The following is a 27,857-nucleotide window of genomic DNA, read 5'->3' on the forward strand; positions in this document are numbered from 1 at the left end:
TTACTTTCAAATTATAAACAAATTTTTTAAAATCAACGAAACTAGTTTGAACTCACCGCATTAAGGGCCTCGTTTCTTTTTTCCTTTTAGAAAATGTAATCATGATCAAACCTATTTTCTGGATTAGGGAAGTCTCACCTTCCAATTTACATATAACAGGAGAACCAGAGTAACAGCCTAACACACTCAGTCACAATGCTTGAAGCAGTTTTGAATCGTGGCATGTATTAGGATTTTTCCAAGTTCATCCACTGAACTACAGTTGAAAAATGTGCAAAATGCTTTGAAAAATTTTAGTTAATCCACACAATTTCCTTATGAACAAGTTATACATAGCAAAAACAACAAAGGCACAAAGCTACTCACCAATTTCTTACCTAAACTTCGAGCAAGTTAGTAGCAGCTGCAGAATTAGAAACTAAAAAAGAAAAAAGATCCCATCTCCTACTGTTGAAAAAATATCAAAGCTGTATCCACTTTTTAAAAACAGGCCACCGCAACAGCAGCATCGATCAACCTGGCAGGCAACCATCAGAGATGGGACCCAACGCCCACCAAAGACGTCAGCCAGCTAGAAGGAAGTGAGGGCCACAGTGGGGGCCAACCAGGACACCAGGACCCTGCTCTCTCGGGTCCAACGCGACAGGTCAACGCTGGGGCCACACTTCCAGAGGAATGTCAGTCACCACCAGCCACTGCCCCACAACCTATGCCAGCACCTGCGAACAAGAGCTACCGAGGAGCATGCTGCAAGGAAGTGGGCACCGGACCTGCCCACCAGATGCCCAGAAGGTTCAGGGCCCATCCGCCATCACCCTCAGGCACCACAGCCAGGCTTCCATCATTCGGCCAGGCCTCTGCCCTTCAGCTTTGGCCAAGGAGCCTCAACGAGAGCCGTGGGCTGCTAGGAGAGGCCACGACAGCAAACACCACCAAAGCACCCGTGTTCTCGGCTTTTATCACACGCATCCTCTAATTGTAACTTTAAACGGAACCAGTGTTTTCCCTCCCATCTGCTGCCGTTGCCCACCCGTGGACAAGCGGATGAAAAGCAGTATATCCTGTAGAAGAAAAAGCACAGAGGGGCGCCTGGGTGGCTCAGTCGTTAAGCATCTGCCTTCAGCTCGGGTCATGATCCTGGGGTCCTGGGATCGAGCCCCACATCAGGCTCCCGGCTCGGTGGGAAGCCTGCTTCTCCCTCTCCCACCCCCCTTGTGTTCCCTCTCTCGCTGTGTCTCTCTCTGTCAAATAAATAAAATCTTTAAAAAAAAGAAGAAGAAGAAAAAGCATAGTAAACCTGGGTTCAAGTTCTGACTCTGACACCCACCGGCAGTGAGTTTGGACAGGTCAGCCAAGCTGGCTAAGGGTCCAACTCCTCATGTGGAGGCGGTGTGCACACCACAGTAGCAGAGACTACACGGGAATACCCGCCCAAAGGAGAGTGCCCAGCACTGCTCAGGGCTCGTGAGCTGCCCGCCTCTGCCCCCGAGCACCCTCTCCGCCTCCATCCGAGCCTCTTGTCACACCAGCGGTGACCTGTGACCTCCCATGTCCCTCCCAAGTTTTTCCTTCCCCAACTCACACAAGGTCTTTCCTTCTTCCCCTCCTCGATATCCTTCACAGGAGTCCTCCCCAGGAGAACTCCCCACGGTGCTCTGCTTTTGTCACTACAAAGCAGCATCATGTCCTCTCCAAAGGGGCTCCTGCCTACCCTGCCCCCCAATTCTGGACCCCAAACACACATACACTAGAATACCTAGGAAGCCTGACCTGCCCTGAGTTACATTAAGACGGGCAATAAGCTCCTCCCTGAATGTTTTACTCATCTCTCTAATCTTCCCTACCAATCCAGCCACCGAGTGCAGTGCCTGGTAGAAAAGGGGCCCATACGTCCACTTGGAGAACGGAGTTTCATGATGCAAAAACACTTGCGTGGGTTTCTAGGTGCCCCTCCATGCCCCCACCCCGACCGGGGCAATAAATTCCCCCGAACTGCTGACAGAACATCCAAATCGGTCACTCTTCCTGGAGCGGAACTTGACGGAGCCCAACCCGTGTCATTCATGTCATAGCCTCTGAAAGGCCATCCTTGGCCACCCATCCACAGTCACACCATGTCTCACCACCCCCCCCAGCAGCGTGTGCACGCACTCTCTTTCTCTCTCTCTCACACACACACACACAAACACGTTAACATTCCAAAACTCATACCGTCCCTGTGTTGGCTGGCTAGAACGTACATTCCACGAGAGGGGGGAACCCTGGGCGTTCTAGTTCTCTGCTGTAACTTCAGCATCTACCATAGCGTGGGACACAGACACAGCAAACGCCTGTCACATAAGGCTGAGGGGACACCCTCCAGACATCTGCTACTTTTCTCTGACAGTCCCCTAAGGCTCCTCTCCACCTTCTGCAAGCCCAGCCGAGTTCCCTTCTCTGGGCATCAGGAGTCCTCGTTGCTCCACCAGTAGGTTAGCACTTCACTTCTTTCCCTTAAACTGCCTCAGACCAAATCATTTTGCAGCTCTTACCTCCCTAACTTGACTGCAAGTGTGTATATGCTCTGTCACCTTTGGAGAAGAAAGAATTTCAAATATGTGCAGCTAACGAAAACTGAGTTGTTCTTCACAGTACCAAGACTTCTTATTTGAACGACTCTGACTACAGAGACACATAAAACATTTCCTCTTTAAGCTGATTCTAATTCCACCATTCTGTGATGACTACAAGTCACTTAGACAGATACTATAAACTAGCTGGCATTCTCAGGGACTACTTATAGTTTTTATGAAGGATTATCTAAACCTCTCAAGTAACCTGAAGGAACTACATACTCTTCACAATTCACTGCCAGTTTTGTCATAAACCGCCCTATTTACTGTCCAGCTCTCAGCTATAAAAACTATTTGCTGCTATAAATAATTCCTCTCTCTAGTTTGTTGTGAACGGAAAAGTCAATAGGTCAGAAGCAGGCCAAAAACCAGGGTGAATCGGCACAGGGCGAGGCTCTGCCATGGGAAAGCAGAGTGGCGAGGCCCACCGCTTGTTCTGGGCTTAGAGAAATCCCCCATAAATACCGACTGATTAAATGAGTCACAAACTCATCCCTTCCTCTGCAAGGAACACAAACTCTCAGCCGCACGGTGTCAGTGGCACTTACTGTTACAACAGACCCGCCCACTCCGCTGAACTCTTCTACTACCTCGTTTGCTCTTGACAGCAACCCCAAGAGGCTAGGCAGTACAGAGGCCATTCGGTGTTAAAACATCCATTTTTACAGCTATGGAAACTGTACCCCAGATAGGTAACGTAACTTCCCCAGTCACACACCTGGTAGAAACCCAGGAGTCCCGTGTTTTACATGCCTTCCACTCAGCCCCTGTGTATGAGCCACTATTGTTTCTTGAGGGTAAAAGAACTTCAGGTAAGGCTCTTCTGTGGCCAGGAGACAGCAGGGCAACACCAAATTTGCTATTATAGTCTGTGTTTTAAAAGAACTTTTGCCAACAGTCATTATTTACTGCTAACCAGCAAATTCAATCTCTTATTTCTCACAATAACAAACAGGACACAAATCGAGAAGATGGTAAATTCTTCTAACTAACTATGGCCTTTCTATGTTACTTCTAAGATCACAATCTTCCTGTGGTGCAAATTAAAATAACCAAAGCATCGGACACTAAGAAACCCTCCCTCCTTCTCTACCTGCTGTCCCAAGAAATTCTCATGCTCCATCTCCTAACGGGCTACTCAGACATTTAAGAAGCTAGGCTGACTTACAAAGCTGAGAATCCAAAATTCTCGTTTGAAATGCCTCAAGTATGCACATCTTTGGCCCATGGCAAAACTGCATGCTCCCTGGTCAGAGACAATATGAACTGTGTTCTCCCAGCACCGTGTTCTCTTCCTTCGTTACAAGGTTTGTGTGGGTCTTTGTTTGCCAATCTGCCAACATTTATTGAGGGCCTATTCTGTGCCAGCCATCAAGGTGCGGATCAGCAACTTCCTGATTTAATGTCGGTCTCCCCAACCAGACTCCAGGCGACATGAGAAGAGTCACTGCTTCTTTTCTGCTCACCATTGCACTGTTCAACCTAGCAGAGTGCCTGGCACACAGCAGGGACTTCACAAACATGAACTGCATTAATGAATGATAAGAGAGACGGAGAGAGAGAGAGAGAGAGAGAAGGGGCCACTCTGTAAGGGAAGCGGGGCTTTTACTGCCCAGAACACGCCTCATGATCCCCCAGCAACGTGATGCATTCTGAAAGGCGCCACAGGCAATGCACAGCTGTAGGCATAGCAGCTGTCCTGCAAAGGAGCTAAGGCCCAGAACTCTGAAGAATTCGGCCCTTTGTTTCTCTCTGCCTGCCCCATAACCAAAATGAAGTTAGGTCCACTGTCAGACTACCTGTCAGCTACATGTCTTCAACATCTGGCTTTCAGAATTACTAAGCTAATGTGCTACTGAACGAAATTTATGTTGATTTACTCTCTGACATCACTGCCTGAAAAAATATTTAAACGTCTGAGGTCACACATAAGACCTAAGCAGAACCAAGTTAAAATAAAAAGTTCTCCGTTTCAGGTCTTTGCAAGCTATAAATTAGCTTTCACCGAGTAATTTAAAAGCAAAGAAGGTTTGACTCATTATTTAAACTCTCTAAACTTCAGGACTCTTTACCAGTAAGTTGTTCAAAACAGGGTATTAAGTTGCCAGAGCGAGCTTCATGCAAGTATTTTCATTAAAACCTAAGACTCAGTGGATTATATGCTTCCCAGAGTAAATACAAAAATAATAACAGGGATAACATGAACTACTTAATTCAATGTAAAAACCCAGCAATCTAGGCAGGTATAAAAATGTACATTTGTAAATTCATGTATCACTAATTAGACAAAAAGTTTATTTTCAGTTTTTTTTTCCTCCACATCCAACTAAATGAGCAGAAAAAAACATTTAGGGTTCAATAAAAAAGCAGAAAGTGATGCACACCAAAGTATGCTGAACAGAGAAAAACCTGAAAGAAGCTGCTAGGAAGCTACGAATATATTTAAATATATCATCAGTTATACTTAGTAGCAGAGTAAAGATCTCCCCCTCCCCCAAACTACCACCCCTGCAAATAAATCACAACTTACCTGGAGAGGCTGGTGGCATTACTCATAAATAAAATGAACACTAAATAAAGAAACAAACTGAAATATGTAAACAGTTTGCAAACAATTAGGTACTAAGCCTAAAAACAACAAAAATCTTAATACTCAGTTACAGCAGTAGAAAAAGACGCTTGGGAATTTTCTATACCCTGACCATCTGATGCAGGATCAAAGCATTTAATGGCCTAAAAACAATAATGAAATAACATTCGATAAAAAGAAAACACGTACTTAGGAAAAGACCCCCCCACACACAACTTTCTCTTGGATGAGTTAGTTGTATTCCCATTACACTGTGAAATATAAAGAATATGTAATGGGAAAAAAATCACAATCGACTTCTTGCCTACATTTCTAAACATTCTTTTTACATTCTTCCAAAATCATTTATGTTATGATTTCATTTACAGTTATGACTTCCACAACTCACTTGGCAATGTTCGGAGTAAAGGACGGACCCCTGTTCTGAGTAAAGGACGGACCCCTAAGTTCTGATGACTACAAAAATTTACGTAAGACCTAAGGCAGGCAAAAAAACCAAACGAACAAAAAAGGATTTATAGGACTAAGAAACTACCATGCCGTGCCTTGGCATATATTCAAACTGGGCTCTATGAAAGATTCACGAATTCACATTAAAATTCTTCATTAAAAAAAAAAAACAAACCCAACGTGTCCGAATTGAATGCCAGCTGGAAATAGGATACATCCAACCAAACTATTTTCCTACCCAGAATTATCCCCTCCCCTTTTTAAGTGTGACTACGCTTTATCTTTTGTTCGAAAACATCGTAAAACAAAATAAAACTACGGGAGTTGAGTCAAAAGTGACCCAACAGCACACTCTTCAACTTCCATTTTGTTAATGGCCTAATTTCGAGAAGGTCCGCCGTGCTCAGACCTTCGCCCACCCCGAGTGTTGCAATCGTGCGCAGGGCGGCGCGGCCCGGCCCGGCGAGGACAGGAGAGGAGAGGAGAGTGGCGGGGCCTGTCCCGGCCCGGCCCGGCCCCGCGCCCAGAGGAGTGGCAGGGCTCGGCGCGGCGCGGCCCGGGGCAGAGCGGCGGCGTCCGGCCCTTCCCGCACGGTCCCGGCTGCATCCGAGGCCGCCGAATCTGCGGACCTGGAAATGTCACTCTCGGAACACATTTCACGACGCGTTCGCTGGCCAACAGCACAAAAAGCTAAGAATATACCGGGCGTGCAGGGCTCGGGAGAGACCGGCCGCCGCTCCCACCCACGAGTGCGGCTATTTCGGAGGTTCCGAGCGAAGTGACAAGTAGCCCTCGGCCGGCCCTCCCGGCGCTCGGTCCGCTCACTTTTGCGCGCCCGGCTTCTCGGCCCCAACTTCGCCAAGAGCCCGAGCGCGGCGTCCGGCCGTGATTCAGCAGCGACCCGGGGTGGGGGGGGGGGGGGGGGCCGGGGGGCCGTGATCGCGGGCTGGGGCCGGGCCGGGAAAGGTCACCGAGAGCCGCGGGCGCCGCCCGGGCCCCAACTCGGCCGGGCGGCGGCGGCGGCGGCGGGGGGAAGCCGGGGCGGCGCGGGCGCCTACCTTTCCTGCTTTTCGGGGAGCTCCGCTTGCTCCGGGCGCTGGCTCGCTCTTCCTCAATCGCAGCTGCTATCTCGGGGTTGTCTTCCCCATTGTACCAGACCAGGAGCTCCTCACCCGGCGCGATTGGCTGCGGGGACAGAAGAGACAGGAGCCGGGCCAATCAGAGCGGCGGTTGTTGGCGGGGCGGGGCGGGGCGGGGGCGGGGCTCCCAGCTGGGGCGGCGAGCCAGGCCAGCCCGGCAGGAAGGGCTCCTTAACCCTTGGCTGCCGCGGGCCTCGGCGGCCGCGGGCACAAACCCTCTGCTGGAGGGAGGACCTCACTTCCCGGCCCGCCTCCTCTCCCGGGGGGCCGCGGGGGCGGACCTGCGGCTCTGCTGTCAACTCCAAACTGCCTTACCTTACCGAATCTTACTGTTCAAAGCCTCACGACTGCCCACGCAGAAGGAAAAATAAAACACGGAACCATTTTGCCCACGAAATCTAGGCTCATGAGAAATGTAAAGCGTAAGGGAAAGAACCCGACGGCTTGGAAAGAGAAGTGTTGAAAGCTAATTACCGACGTACGTTTCGGATGCCAAGAGCAAGTTCAGCATGATAAGAACTGTAAGTCACTGCACATTTATAAACGCACCGCTAATGATATCACGGAAATGCTAAAAGAAGAAGCGGGACGCAGGACGCAGGCGTCCCTGCACTATATTCTCTGTGCACTGCCACCAACCTGCTCGGGGCAAAGGAGAATCCACTGCCTTGCCCTCTGTACCAGACAACTTTTAAATGCAGAAGGAAGTGCCTAAAAAAACCACACAGGTACTATGCTCCTAAAACATTAACTCTGAAAAAGCCATGAGAGTAGCGAGGACACGGACCACGACCATGCTGATTACACCTAGGATCAGATCCTGAAGAAAAAGATAACCGAGTGGAAAGATCACATTACTAAATAGAATTTAAGGAAATGGCTTATTGGCTTCTCTCACAATGACTCATCTGTTCAAAAAGTTCCAAGGGTAACAACAAAAGTAAAAAGATTGCACCTAAAACCCACCGAATAAAATAAGAATCCATCAGTCCATTCTGATATAAATGTAATGAATGAACAAGTAAATAAATAAGAAGGAAAAAGCTCTTCCTTAAAGTAGATCCCAACTAATCAATAAAAAACAAATAATGGAATTAGAAAACCACCACTTGGCAATCAAAGCAGTAATAATTGACTCATCAACAGATGCTAAAACTAGTAGGTCTAAGTTTCAGGTGTAATAGAGTATTAGCATGGTCTCAAAACATCTCCCCATAAAACATGAATTACAAAGGTAAAAACAGTATCCTCAGAATGAGATAAATCAACATCCTGTGCCTCCTGATACAATCAATGCACAGGAAAGATTATCATCACCTCTGGAGATCTCTGCCCAAAATCCATGACCATAACTTAATCATGATGAAATATAAGAAAAGCCCAAACTGCGGGACATTCTACAAAATAACTGACAGGTTTGCTCAAAACTGAAAGGCTATACAAGACAAAGACTGACATACTGTCCACACTAAGGAGACTGATAAGCCATTACAACTGAATGCAACTGAGCTTTCTCTTCCTATAAGGACATGGTTGCAACAACTGACAAAATGTGAATAAGGTGTATAGATTAGCTAATGAAATACTGTGTCAGTGTTAGCTCCCGGATTTTGATCACTGCACTAGGATTATGGAAGAGGAGGCCCTTGGTTTTAGGTGCAGGTGAATTCCATCTAAGATGCCAGTTTAGAAACAGCACAGTTCCTCCTTTTAACATACCTTCTCGTCTAAATAAAGCCCTTGAAAGTAGACTTTATTTCGTTTCATTCTCTTCAGAACTCAGTTTATGTAGTCCGAATTTTAAGATATTCTAAATTCTTTGAAAGAACAAGCTACTGTTTCCTTTGCTCCACCAAGGATGGCTAAAACCTGCCATTTCCTTATCTTTAAACCAATATACTCTTATCTGCCTTCTTGAATCAGTTATACCTAAACCAAAAAACTAAATCTAACATATAATCTATTAATCAACTGAAATAGCCATTACAGATGTCTTTTGGCACTCTGATGAGCTAAATCTGTTTCTGCTGCAGGAACAGGCTTTTTATTTAAGTAAACTATTTCTAGTTCCAAATGTATAGTTTACTTCTCTTTTAGTTATAAATCACATATTGATGGAATGGCAGTATCCTCTAATATTTGAAATGATTAGCGTTCACAGAAATAAGTGAAATCTTCAATAAAAACCATAAAAAAGAAACACGGAATGGAGGGAGGAAAAAAATGTATTCCCGATATGTCCCTAACCCAAACAGCATAACCAGAACACTGGCTACAAGACACCCACTGGACATTTTCAAGATACCTACCAGACTCAGAGCTTAAAGTTTCCTTGTTCATTCCACTGCAGTCTTCTGCAGAGTACTGACTGCACTAGCAACTGTGTGAAGATTAATATCAGCACAAACTCTTTACTTAGGAGGCTACTCCTTTGTTGTTGCAAAACACAATATAAAACACAACAGAATCTGTTCTTAAATCTAATATAACATTTCTAAATAGCTAGTGAACAGCTAGGTTAAGAGCAACCTGATTTGTTAGCGATTGAACAACCTTCAAAACTGTTAGCAGCTGAGAGGATTATTATATTATTGAGCTTTTTACTTCCCCACTTCATAGTAAAACAGCGACACAACTAACAGATCTTTATGAAGAGGAAGATAATATATACTTTTTTTAATCAGTGCTTGTTTGCTTCAGTACTACATTGTTTTTTCTTCTGCACTGCTTAGCACATTTAAGATTTTGTAAGTCAAATTTCAGAAAAGAAAAACTATGTCCTTAAATATAGAACTATAAATGCACATCTTCAAAGCTGAAAGTCCAAACAACCTCTTTTTTATGTATTGTACTGGGATTTCAGCAAAACAAGAAGACTTTAAGATCCTTCAACTTTTGAGTTCTGACAGGCTTACAGAACCAAGCATACTCTCTTATCTAAGTATCAGTAAATATAAACTCAAAATTTTACCAGACCAATTAGGGAGAGACAAGGGTTCCAATAAATATTCCTGACACTAGGTCAAAATAAGAGAGATACTCCAGAATTACAAGAATACACAACACGTCAACGCTCAGCCACTTACAATCTAGTTACCAGCATGATCTCTTCCAAGTCACGGGTCAGACAGCCTCAGCTCTCAAACGGGTGAACTAAAGACTGAAATTCATCTTTCTCCCTGTGGGCCACAAGGCCCCACCTGATCTGACCCCTGACCACCTCACCAGCCTCATCTACCATTCCTCTCCTTGCTCCAGACACACTGGTCTTTATTCTATTCCTTAAAAAAAAAAAAAAATCTAGCTTATTCCTACTTCAAGGCCTTTACTTCTACTGGGCCCCTCTTTCTAGACTGGTCTTCCCGCAGAGGTCTTTGTGTGACTAGCTCCTTCCCATGCTAGGGGGGTAGGAAGGAGGGGGTTTTTATGTCTTGTCTTCCCTGACCCGCCGGGGGATAGATATAAAATTATATAATTTTGTACAATTTTTTAAAATTATAATTTTACTCATTGTTTATTTTCCATAAGCTGGAGTTCCATGAGACCAGAGACCTTATCTGTTCTGTTCACTACCACAGAAGAATACCTGGTACACAGGAGACTCTCAATAAATATTTATGAAATTAATGAAGAGATGAATGAATGGGTGGGAGGCCAACATCTAACTTTTGGAAATTTAAAATAGTTTTTAATCATACTACAAACAGGACCAGTGTTGAGATTTCCTAATTATCTGGGTGACAGTTGAGAAGGCTATACAGAGCCCAGAGGAACATCACGTGTAATTTATTTACAAAACCTACCCCACAGAAAGCTTAATCTAGAAGATTATAGTGAGATAATCACTAGCAAGGAATCTGAAAGGTCTTGTGCATACGTGAGCAAACATCAAAGGTCAGAACTGGGGGACGTCTGCAAAGACAGAACTATGTTACTTCAGACAAAGACAGGGAAAAAGAATGGCAATGGTACAGCCGGTTAACACTTGGGAATACTCCGGTTAGGCTAGGAACTGTTCACACAACCTTAAAACTAGTGGCTTGTTTAACCTTCACAACAACTGTATTAACTGTACTATGACCTCCATTTTTACAGATGAGAAAACTTAGAGAGCGTAAGTAACTTCTCCTCGTCACACATCTAGAAGCCAGAATTTGCTCACAAGGCAATGTGCTCCAGAGTCCCCACTCCTCACCACAGGACCATAATACCTCACCAAAAATAACAGCTAGCATTTAGCATTTATTCGGCACTAGAGCTCTACCTCTAATAACCTATAAATCACCATGATAACCCTATGAGGTCAATACTATAGTTATCTGTATGTTACAAATAAGGGAACGAAGGCAAAGAAAGGTGACTTGCCTAAGGTTACACAGCTAGTAAAGTCCCAGTGACTTGCCTCGGGTCACAGAGCAAGCCCAGATTTAATCCAGCAGTCTGGCCTCAGAGTTCACTCTCCCGAACACTATTCTCTCTGGATTCTCGGTGTTTCAGATTTGCTACCAGAAATGAACACGTTTTAACGGGAAGTCAGACGAAGGAACTGCGAAGTGTCTGAGGATCACCCGGGCCTGCTCTCCCTTGGGGCCTCATTTCCACTCCCTTGATCACCTCCCACTCATCCCCTCGCTACTATTTCATCTCCACCAGGATTCTGCCTCACCAACTTAACCGGAGGTAACTCTCCCTTTAAATCAGTTTGAGAAACAATGAATGAATTCTTGAATCAAGTTCTGAATCCAATGTCAAACTGCAGTGTAACCACACTGCATAGAAATACCTACTAGGAGATCGTGCTATTACAATCCAGCAGCAAGAAAAATGAGCAGGAAGGTGGTAGACATTTTTCATGAGACAACAGCACAAAAAAACATTTCCTGTAGAGACTGGAAGCAAGGGCTTGGGTATATATGAAGTAAAGGGCAGTCCAACTGGCTAAAGATGACAGGAAAAACACAGTAAAGGAGAATTAAACAGCTCTGTGTTAACTAAACTTCCAGAAGTCCCAGCGCTACCACACAGGTAAAATTCACCATGCTGCAAAGCTGACCACTGTCTTCAACGCTTGCTCAAGAGGTTTCAACTCCATGAAGATCATTTGTTTTCATCGACTGTCCCCCAATCTAGGACAATTATAAATGGAAGTGAATAAACAGAAACTTGAATTGCAGCAATTTTAGTAGACCTATCTATCCCAAAAAGCAACAGTCATCTATCTTTAGAACCTCAAGCCTCCCCTTTAGAGAACATTTCCATGCAGGATCAGTGCAGATTTGCCTTCCCAGACAACAGGAAGACAGGGCCAGCGCCAGAAATGCAGCAGCACTCAACGATGCCTAATGCTAACTGCCCGGCATGTTCTCATTGACCTCTGACCTCACCACAAACTCTAGAAAATGATTTCCTCTTCTTTTCATCTCAACAATTCATGTCTCCAAATCAAAAAGTGGCAGAAAGAAGCAACCCATTCTGTTTAACTTCCAATCTGAATAAAATCTAGGGAAAAGAAACGCAAATCCATGGCTACATGACACTGAAGACCAAGAACGTGTTTTCCATTAACACAGAAGCACCACAGCTATCCACGGTCTCCTACACTTGGATAAATCTGCCAGTTGGACAGTGGCTGGTGCATTTGTATCTTACGAGGAGGGAAGTAGCTGCCACAGGCTTAACTCATCAGTATCTACAAAGATGCAGCATGTAATTACTTAACAGGATCTTCATGCTTTGGTGCACACAAAGCAGTGGCAACTGTATATTTAAAACAAAGACCTTGCTTGTGTTGATGAACCACTTTCAAATCTAATCCTTTCAAGGTCGCCAGGGTCATTACTGTCAGTTACAAAAATGCAGGCAGAGTAACTCACAGCTGACCAGCTCCAACACTCTTACCTTTAAAGTTTTATAGTAAATGGCCCTGTTGATTTCCAGCGGAAATAAATTCTGCTCTTCTCCTGAGCAAGCCCAATTCACATATCGCAGCCAGTTCCCCTTCTCTGGGTCGGTGGCATCAATGCACATCCATCCCAAATTTGGGTAATACACCTTGGGGGAGGAAGGGAGGAAACGCAGTAGTTAAAATAGGAGTGTCTTTAAAATGTTTCCATTTTCAACTTTCAAAACAATTCTTCATCGTATTGCAATATTGTACAAAACATTTCACAGAAACAAAATAAGCAACAGAGAGAAGAAAACTAAAAGATGAAAACGGGGAGATCCAAAATGGTAATCCTCATTAAGTCATTTCTCTATCTGGGCTGGAGTCATTTTTTTCTCCTAAACTTTAACACCTACAGCAAATAAGTGTAATGATCTCTAAATGCTCTACAAATACTGTCTGCGCACGAAGACAAGCGATAACTCCATTCCCTAAATGTAACTTGAAAAGAAGAGTGAGCTTCCGGCAGCACCCCACTGCACCCAGGTCCCCTAAGCGTTCTGGGTTGTTCTGCAGGTCGAGTGTGGGGCGGTGGGGGCGGGGGGCCCGGTCCTGCCGGACTACACAGTTCCGCGGGTTCCTTTGCTTCAGTAAGTGAACATGTAGTGTGAACCTCAACATGGGTGATGGCACACGACGCTTTTGCAATCTCAGCTGACCCTCCAAACCTTCTCTACCTAATCATGTTAGGACTAAGGTACTATGGAACATACTCCAGGAAGTATCGGTGTCCTTCCAAAGAAAAGACTGGAAACCTGATCCCTCTTCAAGGACTCAGAGCAAACCTACTCTTCCACCGTCAGTCAATGTCCCCACCCACCCCTGCCATGCTTCCAGCACTTCTCATTTCTGCATTTTAAAGAAAATCTATTTAGCAACTATTTTTAATTTTTATCTTTGTATACACACACATACCTATATATACACATATATAAATACATATACATATGTGTATTTATATATATATATTTTTTTTTTTTTAACTTCCTCCCAAACTAGACTGTAAAACACTTGATTAGGCACTGAAACAGAACCGCAGGATCAACTGGTGATAGACCTGTCAAAAATAAAGCAAAAGAACTAAGTCTCTTACATTCTCTTTAGGAAGAAAGGAAAGAACCTCAATGCTTCCATTCTTCCCTCCACATACTCAGCCAGGACGCCCCCACGCATCTCTTCTTTTCTCTCCTATCTACATTACACTTCTTTACCGCAGCCTTCCCTCTGGAACAAAGCTCTCACACTTCACCTCCCAGCCCTTCTGAGCATGCCTGTGTGTCCCAGCCTGTGTCTGTCAGGGGGCAGCAACCACCTTCCTGTGTACTAACCATTCTTCTTTCCTGCTGGGAGTCAGATGTCAGGCACAATGCTATATGCTTTCCGTATCATCTCATTTAACCCTATGTAGCAGGTTCATTATATCTTTTTTTTTAACATGTGGAAATTGAGGATCAAACGTTCAACTGGACTTTCCCAAAGCCACCCACTTAATTAAACCCAATCTGCCTGACCTTGACCATACTTAACAGCACCTTCCTCGACCATCCTAGTTAAAACCGTAAATCCTTCTCTTCCCATCAACCGCCAGCCATATCGCCGATTTATTTTTCTTCATAGCGTTTATGCTCTTTTAAAGTATGAGATCAGCTCCTTATTTTATTTAGTGACTGCATCCTCACACCAGAGCATAAACTCCATGAAGAAAAGACACGTCAGCCTTTTCGCTGACTGGAGCACTCCCAAGACCTGACCAGAGCCCGGCACTGAGTAGGCTCTCAATGACTAACTGTGGAAAGGAGGAAAGGAGGAAAGGGTGTCACACGAATGTGTCGCTGCCATCAGGTAACGAGCACGGACTATGTGACAGGCACCATACCATGTCCCGTAAGTTTCCCCTATGAGTTTATTCAGAAATTGGCTCTCTACTGACCATCTACCTGAACCACTCTAAGGAAAAGTTATCCGCGTCGCATTAGACCTCTTTTCAAACTATCATTCACCCTCCGCTCACACACACACATGCATGCACACACACTCCCCTCCCTGCAAACAGAGAAAGGGAAGTCCCCAGACGGTAGAGACAGCATCACAATGCAAGATTTAAAGTGACACTTCACACACCAAATAATAGAAGGGGCTTTACTTTATAACGTTTAAGAGACATCCGCCACATGTGCCAGCATGACGGGATAAGGGAAAGGGAGTAGTTGTACTTGAACACTGGCAGTCCGTTTTAGTTACTTTTTACTAACTTAGGGATCAAAAGTGTTGTTTCGATTTATCACAGTGGATGGCAGAGTCCTACTCACTCCCCATCAACACACTGACACCGATCCAGAAATCAATGGGACGAACAAAGATGGTGCTGGAAAACCCCACACAGTCAAAGAAGGCAGGTGGGGAGAGACACCAAGTCTGCCCACCAACCTGAGGATAACAGTACCAGCTGTGCCCGAATTTCCTGGCTCCCAGGTCAACACAGAGACCTCTGTGGCCCATTTGAGTGAATTCCTTATTTATGTATGGTTCATTTTGTTTCAAAATGGATAAAAGCATCTGCTAAGTCATACTTAAATACTTACTTCATAGAAAAAGATGAACACCTCAGTTTTTTTAAATGTGCAAAAATAATTCACAAAGGAATACACATGGCCAAAACCTCATAAAAAAATACTTTTAATTAGTTTAAGTTAGTTAAACTAATTAAACTAAACTAGAAATTTAATAATCAAAAAATAACTTCAAATTAAATAATTTTTACCTATCAAACTAGTAAAAAGAAATTTTTAAGAGAAAAAAAATTAGAAGGCAAACATCCCCCCCAAACAGGGATTAGAGACTAAATTGGTATCATTTTTTGGATGGAATTTAGCAGTCCATGACAAAAAAAAGCTTTAAAGTGTACACACACTTTAGCCAGCATATACACATACAAGAATTTATTCTCATGACATAATTGGCAATTATACCAAGATGTATGTACAAGAACATTCCCAACAGTGTGGTTTATGACAGACTGTTTCCCGTTAATTGCTAAGTGGAAAACACAATGGATCAGCTCAGGATGATAATCCATGCACACAGAAGAATACTAAGCAGGCATTAAAAAGTACTTTTGTGTAAATCATTAGTTGGTTTATGTGGAATCTTCTATTTTGTTACATATTTCTGTATCCCATAAGAATTTTTCCAATGAGGGGGCCTGGGTGGCTCAGTCACTTAAGCATCTGCCTTCGGCTCAGGTCATGATCCCGGGGTCCTGGGATCGAGCCCCACGTCAGGCTCCCAGCTCAGCGGGGAGTCTGCTTTTCCCTCTCCCTCTGCCTCTCCCCCTGCTTATGCTCTGTCTCTTTCTCTCAAACAAATAAATAAATCTTTAAAAAAAAAATTAAACATAGGAATACATGAAGAGAAAAATAACCTGACACTAAATACATGAAAACGTTAGTAACGGTTTTCTCTGAAAAGTGGGATTACCCATCATTTTCTTTTCTTTCTTCTGCTTATCTGAATTTTCTGCCTTTCCTCCACTGACTTAGTATAATCTCTAAGTAAAAAAGGATGTGGGTGGGGAGAGCAAGTTAGTTTCCAGCATGAAAGCCCAAGTGTGACTAAAGGAAGCCGAGGCCTGCTGACGCTCCTTCTCCTGCCATCACCATCACACACACATTTTTTTTTTAAACATATGTAGCTTTCTCATTTTTATTGAGAGTCTAACCTTATAATTAGGAACGGGGATGAAAACGTGTTTTTATACAATTTCTACCTTAGTTGGTCAAATCTTGGTTTCCAATCGGAATTCACTTCAGTGACAGACACGCAGAACCCAAATGTTAAGATGTGACAGCACTCTGCTTAATGTTAACTACCACTTCTAGACGGCAAAAGTGATGCAACACCATTAGGCTAGGGTAGTGGAGAACCAACTAGAATTCCTTCCTTTCACACAAAGATAACGCAAAGGCAGGTAAAACTCCCACTCTAGCTCAGACTCAACAAATGATATGCAACAAATCTATTTCTAAATCTTTATAATGACCAAAAAATATTTTCATATGCTCAATAATTTTTCCTGACCCAATCTATAAAACAGTCCCTTTTAACAAAGCAAGGGCACCTGGTTATGTATATGCAAACAACTTTTACAAATTAACTTTCAAATGGAAATTCCCTACTTGGAGAAAAAGAACTCAAGGAGGAATACCTCCACCCCAAGCACTGGGCTAGATACTTAATGTGTTATTTTATTTAACCTTTACAAGAACTCTATGAAATATTACTAAACCCCCTTTTTAAAACAGGACACTATGGAAGGTTGGTAATTTTACTAGAACACTAAGGACACTAAAAGTCTGAGCCAAGATTCAAACCTGGTCCCCTCATTTATGCCTCCATTTCAATTTTCCTCTTTCCAAAACCCTCCTCTCATCCTTCACTTTCCCTCCATTATCCAGGCCAGATCTCCTTTCTGCCCTTACCACTGAACACAGACTGGATATTAACTCTTTGTCAAACGAAACATAATCTTCATACCACTCAACTTCCATTCAGTTTAATCAGTCATTTTGAAATAGTCATAAAATCAAAATTTAGTACATACTCCAATTTAAAAATGCATCAAAATTAAAGCTTCCTGGCGCATAAAGGATGTTTTGCAAAGAACAAACCAAACTGTGAAACATAACTTACCTCATGGGTTGGGATGAGAGTTTTCACTTAGATCCTTCCTTATCATTTACTTGTTCTATTCTACACGTGTTAATTCAAACTTATAAATTGAAAAAAATTCTCATTCAGTTAATGCAAATGTACATCATTCAAATCGTCAACTGCTTGCCTATGAAGCCCTTACCCACTCTCAACTTACAGCAACCAACTTCTGAAAGTTGATTTCTGAAAAATCACTCCCAGGAATTGAAAGGACACTGAAGATGTCTCCTCATACTGAATCAACTCTCATGCAGAGATACACCTTTTATGCATCCAAACAGCCCCCCCAAAATTAAGAGTCTACAGTGATAAAGCCATTCTGTTGGCTGTTCTCTGGACTTGCCCTTCAAAGAGCTCTAACACATCATTAATGGCGGGACAGAACCCCTCCTGGAGGTTCACGCTCCCAAGGCTCCTTTCCATCTTTACTTCTCTGGGGATCTAGCTTGTTGGAATTTCCAATATTTTGCTCTGTACACCATTTCCCACTTTCCCTGCCTGTTCCTAGAAGACAGACAATATCTATTACCATTTGTGGAGAGACTGACAAAAAGAGTAAAGGGGAGAGGAGGCTCACATCTCTACAAGCCCAACTGGCAGAGCATTTACCTCCAATGCCTCTCCATAAGTAAACAATAACTCAGCTTGCAGACGTCAATTTCAGGATTTCCGCCCCCACACAGTTATTCTAGGCTTTTGGTTCAAAATACAGTCCATGCTCTCTAACCTTAGGAGACAAAGAAATTCTTTTTTTTTTTTTTAAGGACTTTCATTTATTTTTTGACAGAGAGAGAGACAGCGAGAGAGGGAACACAAGCAGGGGCAGTGGGAGAGGGAGAAGCAGGCCTCCCGCGGAGCAGGGAGCCCGACACAGGACACGATCCCAGGACCCCGGGATCATGACCTGAGCTGAAGGCAGACGCTCAACGACTGAGCCACCCAGCTGCCCCAGAAAAGAAAGAAATTCTAAGCAAAAATGAAGACTGATAATCTTTTTAAAAGTACTCAACTACAAATATATATTATAAATGTTTTTAGTCCTCTGTAAGATCATTCAAGTGTTTTTATGCTCAAGTTCAACTAATATTTACTGAGCCAAATTCATCTATATCAAGTAATTTCATAAACATCATCTCATTTGAGGCCAAACAAACCTACGAGGAGCTTGCTGTCATTATCGAAAAGTGAAGATAAAGAAGAAAAGCACAGCCTCGCTTGGTGTGTGAGCATTTCAGTGAAAATATTTAATGAAAGTTACATCTTCATAAGTTATTAACATTGCTACCTGGAAAATACCACACCTTCTTCTTGGTATGTTCACATTCCAGTCGTTCTTGAGCTACAGGATTAGATACTTGGAGGGCTTGTTAAGGGCCGCAAAATTGCCACCCCACAGAAATAACTTTCTGGAGGCTACATACAAAAATGGATCTTTGGTACCAACTACTTCACTTCTCAGATTGCTTTAGAAAACCAAAGGCTTCTTTTCTGAACTATTTAAATAAATACATCACTGTATCTGAACTATTGTGAATATTCTACAATAAGAGAAATAAATATGGTGGCACGTTTTACTATAAGCAAACTTGTAGGCAATCCTAAAATACAAATTTAAAAACCAAACAGGTGGGCTTCCCAAGCCTGCAAAGTCCAGGACCACAGCCATCGTTACCAAAGCACAGCACTAACTAACCCTCGACCCTCTCTTTTGGAATTACTTTCAGTTTCATACCTACAACTACCCAGATGTATCTGGAAAATCTCCCAACAACAGATGCTCAATAAACGTTCACATGTTTGAGGTTGGGGCCCCAATCAACATTCAATGGGTCCACCAAATAACTTATTCTACTCTTAAATTAGAAATTTTAACACTCGGGGACACCTGGGTGGCTCAGGCATTAAGTGTCTGCCTTCGGCTCAGGTCATGATCCTGGAGTCCGGGGATCGAGCCCCGCATGGGGTTCCCTGCTCAGCAGGTAGCCTGCTTCTCCCTCTTCCTCTCCCCCTGCTTGTGTTCCCTCTCTCGCTGTGTCTCTCTCTGTCAAATAAATAAGTAAAATTAAATAAATAAATAAATCCTTCTTTAAAAAAAAATTTTAACACTGGGCTATAGATGTTTAAGGATTCCATATAACCCTATATATCATTTACCATATATCATATACTATACATATATCGCGCATCTGTATATTTTCTGGGCAGATTTTCAAAAGGGCCCACAACATAAAAAAGAATAAGAACCTCTGGGTCTGCTAGCAGGAAAGGAATGGAATAGGCAATCAAGAAGCTTGGACTCTAGGCCAGACTCCAGGCCTGACAGCTTTAAGCCATTAAGCAAGCCACTTTACACTCAGATTTCTCACCTGTGCAAAGATTTAGGGCATTTCCAGTATTCTTCTATTCCACAAACAAAAATCTCCATGGGGTATATCACCGGTCATCTATACAACAGCACACGTTATATGCCAAATTCAGTGCTCCAGAACGTAGGACAGTGGTAAAAGCACACGGTAAAAGCTTCAGAAACAGGGGTTAAATAAGGGAATAAATACACTTCCAAAGAGGTTTTTTCTTTTCTTTTTTTTTTCACCAGACTGAGCTGCCAATCTGACCACAAGTTAACTTATTTGGGAAGGTCACCTCATTCTCTGTATTTCAACACCCTCATCTGTCCTGAAGCTCCTCAGAAAAGAATACGATTGGCTGAGAAGCTTCTATGACCAACTCTACAGCTACTCCACTTTAAGTACCAAGTTCAAAATCTTCCCATTGCTATTAACCACATAGCTTCACAGTAAGCCTAAGACACCAGCAGCGCCCTGCTCCCTCCCACTGCTTCTCCTTTCTACATACTGAGACCAGGGCTCAACAAACTTTTTCTGTAAAGAACCAGCAATAAGTATTTTCAGCTTCGCAGGCTATACGGGCCCCGTCAGAACTACTCAACTTTGCCACCACAGGGCCACAGCAACCATCGATAACGTGCAAACGAATGAGTGCAGCTATGTTCTAATACAACTTGATTCATGAGCTAACATCTGAATTTCATATTATTTTCATGTGTCTTGAAACATTTGATTTTTTTTTGTTTAAACCACTTAAAAATGTAAAAACCTAGCTGCAGGGCTGTAAAGAACAGGTGGGAGGTTGCGTTTCCATGTGACTCAGGTCTTTCCCTCTGGTACTACTTTGGTGCAGGTGAGAAGCTGGAAAGAAGAGCTGAATAGTACTTTCTGGAAAAAGGTTCTACAGGATCAGCTGACTGACTTCTCTACTCTCTTCTGTCTTGCCTCCATTTTTAACTTAGAAATAATCTGAAATTAGACCCGTTGAGCTAGCAAAGACTAGAGAATGCACTTGCTAACATCTAATGCTAACAGTGCAGACGGATAAAAAGTTATTCACCTCTTTAAATAGTTAAAGTCCTCTCATTATAGAGAAATAACCAATTTTAGTTGAAACACAGTTCTACGCCTTCCCGCCATTCCTGACTCAAAAGTTGTTGCCTAAATGAATGCCATGCAAATAGAAGCAGTGAACTATTGGTTTTCATTTATAAGAACGGCCTGGAGGCGGGGGCTGGGGGGGGCGCACTATGAAAAAGATTAACAATACTCGCTTTGAAAAGCTAGGAAAAAATATGTACTTTTGGTGGTTATGTAAATTAGTGCAATCCTTCTGGAGGTCTGTTAGCAAAATTCACCAGAGATTAAAATGTACATAACTTTGGACTTAATAATTATACTTCCAGGATTTATCTTAAGAAGATAATCAGACAAGTGAGCACACATACATATAACAGTGAGTTTCATATTCGGAAGAACTGTTAATATCATTAAGAGATTAAAACTATTTAAATGTTCAACTGGTTAAACAGTGGAAGGAATGCAATGGAATTCTAGGGGGCCATAAGAAATAATTACGTAGATGAAACGATCTGACACGGATATGTCTACAGCACACTGAAAGAGAAAAGCACGTTACAAAACTGCATGTGCTGTTTGATCTCAATTGCATGAAGTGTCTATATATGGTGTTTGTATATGCACCAGCGTACGTAAGAGACAGAAGAAAAACAGAGACACAGAAGCAGAGACTTAGAAGAATGTTGACCAAAATATTCACAGATGATTTTTACTTTCTTGTTTATAGTTTTCGGTATTGTTTACATTACTTTACAATGAGCATGTATTACATTTATAATTTAAAAAAGACTTATTAGAATGTACACCAAGAATGAACCCTAGTGAAAACTATGAACTTTAAGTGATAATGATGCGTAAGTGCAGGTCCATCGAATGTCTAACAAGTGCACCACTCTGCTGCGATAGCGGAGGGAGGTGGCGGTGTGCGGAATTCTCTGTACCTTCTGCTCAATTTTGCTGTGAACCTGCTCTAAAAAAAACCATAAAACTGCTCTAAAAAATAAAGTCTATTAAAAAAAATTATCAGAACAATTCACAAGCAAACAACTCAGAAGTTCATCTCATGGGAAGCGATCTGAGACCCATGGAAGTGAATCTGAAAGGCTTTTGTCAGAAGCGGTTAGAATACTGCAGATTGCTCAGCATGAGGGGGTGGGGGGTACTCACAGCAAGTATTACACACGGAGTCCAGCAGTTAAGCTGGCTAGCAAGCAATTCCTCTCCAGAAATTGCTCAAAGAATGCTCTCCTCTTAGTAGAACCTGACTGTTTCGTGCATTCACCCTGAGGATATTTGACTGTTTCTCTCCTGTTGTTTCTGATTTAATGGAATGTTTTCAGTGAAAGCTTAGAGGACTTAAGACTGCGTTAGATAATCAAGGGCTCAAGAAAAGCAATTTAACACTTTGTCTTAGATTAGCTTTAAAATGGAGCTCTAGCTGGGGCAAGAGACCAGGCTGCTAAAAGATAAGCCAGTCTTAAGGGGCTTTAATGGAAGAACAAATGCCAAGATGAGATTTTAATGATAAGCAGTTTGTTACGTTAATAAGAGGCATTCTGAGGCAAGTCTGAGGCTAACACCAAGGTTGGAATAAATTAATGGGGATATTCTAAATTTTATTTGGTGTTTCTTTTCCTTTAGAATATATACATTCTAACTGATGCTTCCTATCCTTTGCCTCATGCATACTTCCATATACATGTCAGATGTATCTACTTTTAACAGAGCAGAAGGCTTACAGGTTTCTGTATGGAATACATACCTTGTAGTCTGAACTATCTGAATGATATCCAGTTGTTTTTTTAATCGCAAGAAGGAAAAGCCAGCCTTGACAAGAACTAAATCTTTAAATCTAACAAGACCGGGCAATGTCATAAGATTCACCAACTGTAGTGGTATACCAGTCGAGTACCTTAAGTTAACAACACAGTATTAATGCGTTTATAAGTAGAAGTCAAATCCCTAATAGGTCATGACTCCAAATTACAACATTCGTCAAGCTGAGTATAAACCTATATACTACATATGAATTTCAATACAAATGAAGCTTAATCTACAACAGACGCTATTAATAATTTACGTACTATGCCCCAAAATCTCCAATTGCTATGTTGGGTAAAATAGGTACAATAAACTTAGGTGTAATATTAATATTCATGACATTTGTTCAAGCTTAGCATTATACACACAGAACTAGACAATGCATTTCCTAGTTTCCAGACATTATCCTCACTAAGATTAGTGCTAACCTGGTGGAACATATTTGTTAGTTTCCCTTGGGAAATTTCTAAAATTAAAAGTACCATTTATTTGGGGGCATAATTTTGTGGTCAAGACATTTTTAATCATTCAAGCGTTATCTTGAGTAATTAGTATCATTTTCTGGCTGGGCAGTTCTACAAATACAGCACTCTTTTACTTCAGAAGTAGTGAAAAAGCATACTGTGATTATTTTCATGCTAAATCCTCATTTCCGAAAGCCCCTTGGGTTAACTGTCATCAGATTTATTGTAAGGGATTCACAACAAACTCAAAATTACTGGAAGAAACTGTAGGAATCTTCAAGTTAAGAAACACTGCTGGTCACACTGAGAACAGCAGCAACATACCTCAGATGTACAAGTGTCACAGAACTTCTTGATGGAAAGTATCCAGACATTTCCTAGGCAGATTTTATTTTTAGGCCTGTGTATGTTTACATGTGAAACAGATGTGAGTCAATTTAAGACCATCTGATAGAAACGCTTTTCTAACCACTGAAAACCTTCACTTGTCTTGAAAAGGAGTCACACCAACTGAGATCCTATCAGAACGTAAGGAGCTTCCCCAGAGCACGTGATCTGAACTAAATGCTGAATTTGCATGCAGTGCTCCAGGAAACAGTAACAACCTGCTTTATCTTCATGGCCATCTTAATGAGGTATTTTTTATTAACCCCATTTTTAAATTGAGGGTTTTGGGGCCCAGAGGTTAAGTACCCAGAGAGTCACCAAGCTAAAGGTAGGATCTGAAGCCAGGCAATCCAATGAAACACGTTTAAATGCCTCACTGTCAGGCAGGAGACATGGGTTCTGGTTCTGCACCAACACCACTCTCAACGGGGAGAAGCACTGCACCTCTGCCCTCGACAGCTTCACCTCTGTAAGGAATATGCTAATGCTCTGCGCAGTCTTCCAGCATCCTTGTGAGGACATGAAATAAACAAAATTAAAGCCTTCTGAGGAGCCCAAAGCACTATATAAATGTGCCATGTGCTAAATATATCTGAATATTCCAGCAACACAGTTTATTTTCTAAAACACAGAGAAGACCCTAACAGTGTTTTATTTGTGGCCACCACGGAGTGTCTTTTACAGTATCTGTTTGGAAGCCTGTAAAGTGACAGACCAAAGTCTCGGCTGTCATGCAAAATACCCTGAACAAGGTAATACAAAAAGGGGATTTGACATTTATTGTTGAGGACAGCCAAGCAGCTTCAAAAGACAAATGTAAACAGCAGCTGTGTCCAAAGAAACACATTTTCTCTTTAATAAAAATACTCTTGAGGGGCGCCTGGGTGGTTCAGTCGGTTGAGCACCCAACTCTTGGTTTTGGCTCAGGTCATGATCTCGGAGTTGTGGGATCAAGCCCCAGGTCAGCTCCTGGCTCAGCAGGGAGTCTGCTTCCCTTCTCCCTCTCCCTCTGCCCTTCTTCCCCTCACACACACTTTCTCCCTAAAATAAATAAATCTTTAAAAAATATATATTCTTCACGTCTCGACCTTTTGGCTAAGATCAAGTGTAGTAAAAAATATACATTCTTGATGTTGAAGATGACTTGTAATTTCAAAATGTCAAATCCTGAGAGAATAGAATGATTTCTTAAAACATGTACAGAACGTTGATAAACAAAAAGCCAGAATTCTTTCTTACCTCCCACATGTACACATTATTCTTAACCTGAGATCTTTTTTTCTTATCACCAACAAATGGCCCAAACTTTTTGCCTTTTAAAATTGGTTTAGTGGCCCAGACACCTGGAAAATAAAACCAATATTTTCATAATGTTATTGTGGTTATTTTAAAGATTGAAGCATTAAAGTGAACTCTGTTTCACAAAAAAGTTAAAAAGCTAGCAAGATAATGTTAGATCAATGGAGAGCAAGTGAAGTCAAATGAAATCAAGTCTTCCACGAAGATTTTTATTTTTCTTCTTTATATTCTTCTGTAGTCCCCAAATAGTCTGTAAAGAACCTCTGTTTTGTAAGTAGGAAAGAAATGTTTTGTATTTGTTTCTATTTTTTACATGTAGAATTACCCAGATGGTACAATCACAAATACCCGGAGAAGAGCACAATCACAACTAAAGAGAAAAAAGATGAGAAAGGAGTGAAACTAGAAATGATTTTAAACTCTTCTCCTCTTTCTACTTTTCTGCAGATTTCAAATGGTCTCCAATGAAAATGAACTGCTTTTATAAAGGCTTGGAAATGCCGATTTGTGAATGGTATTTTTAAAGTTTGTTTGCTCAAAGTGGAAGCCCCTCTCCTCCCCAGCTAAGTCTCCTGAAACCTTAGCTGCTATAACAACTCACTTGGCAGAACTTCAAACAGCCCAGAGTCACACGTGCCACTGCTCTGCTGTATTCCTCGGCCGTTTCTGGGCTCTGGGCACTGACCAGAGGGCAGGCACAGAGGCTGAAGAAGCAACGGGCAAAATGGCGGGAGACAGCCCTGGAGTCAAGGAACCAGCACCCAGAGGTGACGCTCACTGGCAAAAACCCCTCTGGACAAGTTCCCTCATCTTCTGCTCTCAGAAGATGCACAGAAGGAAAGTGGAGGCTGAGCCAGTCCTGTCCAGCTAGGAGGTTCAAATTTCACTCTTCTGTAGGTCTATGAATCCAATTTGATAACAGAGCTAATAATCAAATAGTGGAGCTCTACAATCAACCACTTTCATGTGAATGATGCAATGTAAGTGCTCAAGTGACTTACTGAAAAATTTTCCGATGAGAATTAGGAAAAGCATTTATTAACGATTTATTCACACACACATACACATAAGCTGGAATATCAGAAATACATCTTAAAAAAACAAAAAGGGATACAAAGATGATATATTCCAAAACTGTACTTTGACTAAATTTTTATAATTCACTGCCTTATTAGCCTTCTGTCTAAAGATTAGGGCACAAAAACAAGACCAAATACATAAAAGCTGGGTTTGCATTCGATGAGAAAATCCAGCCAGAAGCATTCAGGGACACTCAGGTCGTCATTCATTCAAGTACCGTACCACTGAGGTCCAGGACATGTCAGGTACTGGAGAGAGAGGTAAGTAAGAAATGAAGGCACACACAGGCAATAAAAGGGGCAGATGTGAAAACAAAGACAAAATAATGGAATTAAATATAGCAGCATACTCACGCTCAAGTCCCAGTGAAATCAGAGAGGAGGGAACAATACACTGAGTAGGAAGAGGCCCGAGGAGACAGTGGGAGGGAACACTCAGGCTAAGTCACAAAGGATGGTAAGTGGGCGTAAGTGGGCGTGGGGGTATTTCCGCTTTAGTTTTATAGTCTATGTCCACCCTGGATTCTTGACTGGAAAATGCAGAAATTCCACATAATCTTCTAAGTCTAAGTGTAAATCTGTCGCTTTGATGATGAGCTGCCTACCTTAAACGCTCCCAAAGGATGCCTGGATAAAGGCGGCTCTCCCATCCCCTCCCCGTCTCCTTCTGGGACCCTGGTCCTCACCAATCCGAGTCTTGTCAACAGCAGATGGGAAAAGCCTCACTTCCTCTGGAAGTCCTCGAAGCACATGTTCGGGTACCTCAGCCAGGCTCTCAGCAGCTGCAACAGGCTCAGTGTTCTGCAAATCAAGAAACAGAAGGATCAGAGCAGAGGGAAGGAAACCCAGTTAGCGTTTTTTTCTTTTCTGGTCCAATAAGCAAATATGCAAAACTGTAACTGAAACCTGAAGCTGGCAAGCCAGACCAAGACGACCGTGCTGTGGAGCATCTCAGGAGCTGCTGGGATGGCTGTTTGTGAGTCTCCAAAGGAAACTACTGCCACCTTCAAGCATGTCTGTGTTAATCTATTTTGTTCCAGCCACCTGTAGTCATTCTCAAAATATGTAAATATCTGGCACCATACTATTTTAAACTCCCACAGAATCTGGAAGTACAATACAGCTTAAGCTTACTTTTAAGTCAAAGGCTACCATCAGCATTTTGGAACATTTAAAAAATAAAAACCAACCCTCCCTACTTAAAAGAATACTTTCGGCACGCACTGTAAAGGACCTCTCACCCCAACTGTGCTTTCATCCCCCCAGCAACAACACCCCCTTTAACAGGGGCTTGAATATTCCAACCAGAACACTACAACTTTCTCTGGGCCCTCAATGGAAATGTGACCTCTCCAGGAAACCGTAATTTACCACTTGTATCAAGTCACTAATTAGCAAAGTCGGCAGAATATCACAGTCTTAAGAAACAGAATTTTATACATTACTAACCAGTTTTCACTTTAATCTTAAGAAATAAGATTACTATTAGGTATGAATATAAGGGAACCGAAAGGGGAAATCTGAGCCAACTGGTAAAACATGACTATTATTTTAAAATTAACATTCAGGGCGCCTGGGTGGCTCAGTTGGTTAAGCGACTGCCTTCGGCTCAGGTCATGATCCTGGAGTCCCGGGGACTCGCATCGGACTCCCTGCTGCTCAGCAGGGAGTCTGCTTCTCCCTCTGACCCTCCCCCCTCTCATGTGCTCTCTCTCTCTCTCTCATTCTCGCTCTCTCAAATAAATAAATAAATAAAATCTTTAAAAAATAAAAAAATAAAATAAAATTAACATCCAATCAAAGGAAAATCAAGTATCTTTTAATTCTTATCCCATATACCCCAAAGAACTGATGTGCATATCACAACACCACTAAGAACGATCGGTTCTATAGTCTAGGTGTTTTTTATTTCACTGCAAGGGAATCATTTCTCA

At 42.4% G+C, this 27,857-nt stretch overlaps 1 protein-coding gene across 10 annotated transcripts in view; it reads right to left on the reverse strand.

The window, feature by feature from the left end:
- Positions 1-27,857, reverse strand: part of PRDM2 (PR/SET domain 2) — a 117,864-nt gene that overhangs the window by 60,162 nt on the left and 29,845 nt on the right. For 7 of the 10 annotated variants that reach the window (XR_003205197.2, XM_025856652.2, XM_025856655.2 and 4 more), the window contains 4 exons: positions 26,610-26,724; positions 24,785-24,888; positions 12,690-12,842; positions 6,711-6,837 (listed from right to left, as the gene is read on the reverse strand). Coding sequence is in view for 8 of the 10 variants with exons in the window: in XM_025856655.2 (XP_025712440.1) it covers positions 6,711-6,837; positions 12,690-12,842; positions 24,785-24,888; positions 26,610-26,724 (499 nt within the window). In the remaining 2 variants the exon portion in view is untranslated. Of the gene's footprint in view, positions 1-6,710; positions 6,843-11,827; positions 11,846-12,689; positions 12,843-24,784; positions 24,889-26,609; positions 26,725-27,857 lie in introns of those variants that run through there. The other 3 variants (XM_073903329.1, XM_073903330.1, XM_025856653.2) reach the window with 3 other exon arrangements.

The sequence above is a fragment of the Callorhinus ursinus genome, unplaced genomic scaffold (genome assembly GCF_003265705.2).
Source record: "Callorhinus ursinus isolate GAN/ISIS: 27379988/994484 unplaced genomic scaffold, GSC_fseal_2.0 scaffold18, whole genome shotgun sequence".
NCBI classification, from domain to species: Eukaryota; Metazoa; Chordata; class Mammalia; order Carnivora; family Otariidae; genus Callorhinus; species Callorhinus ursinus.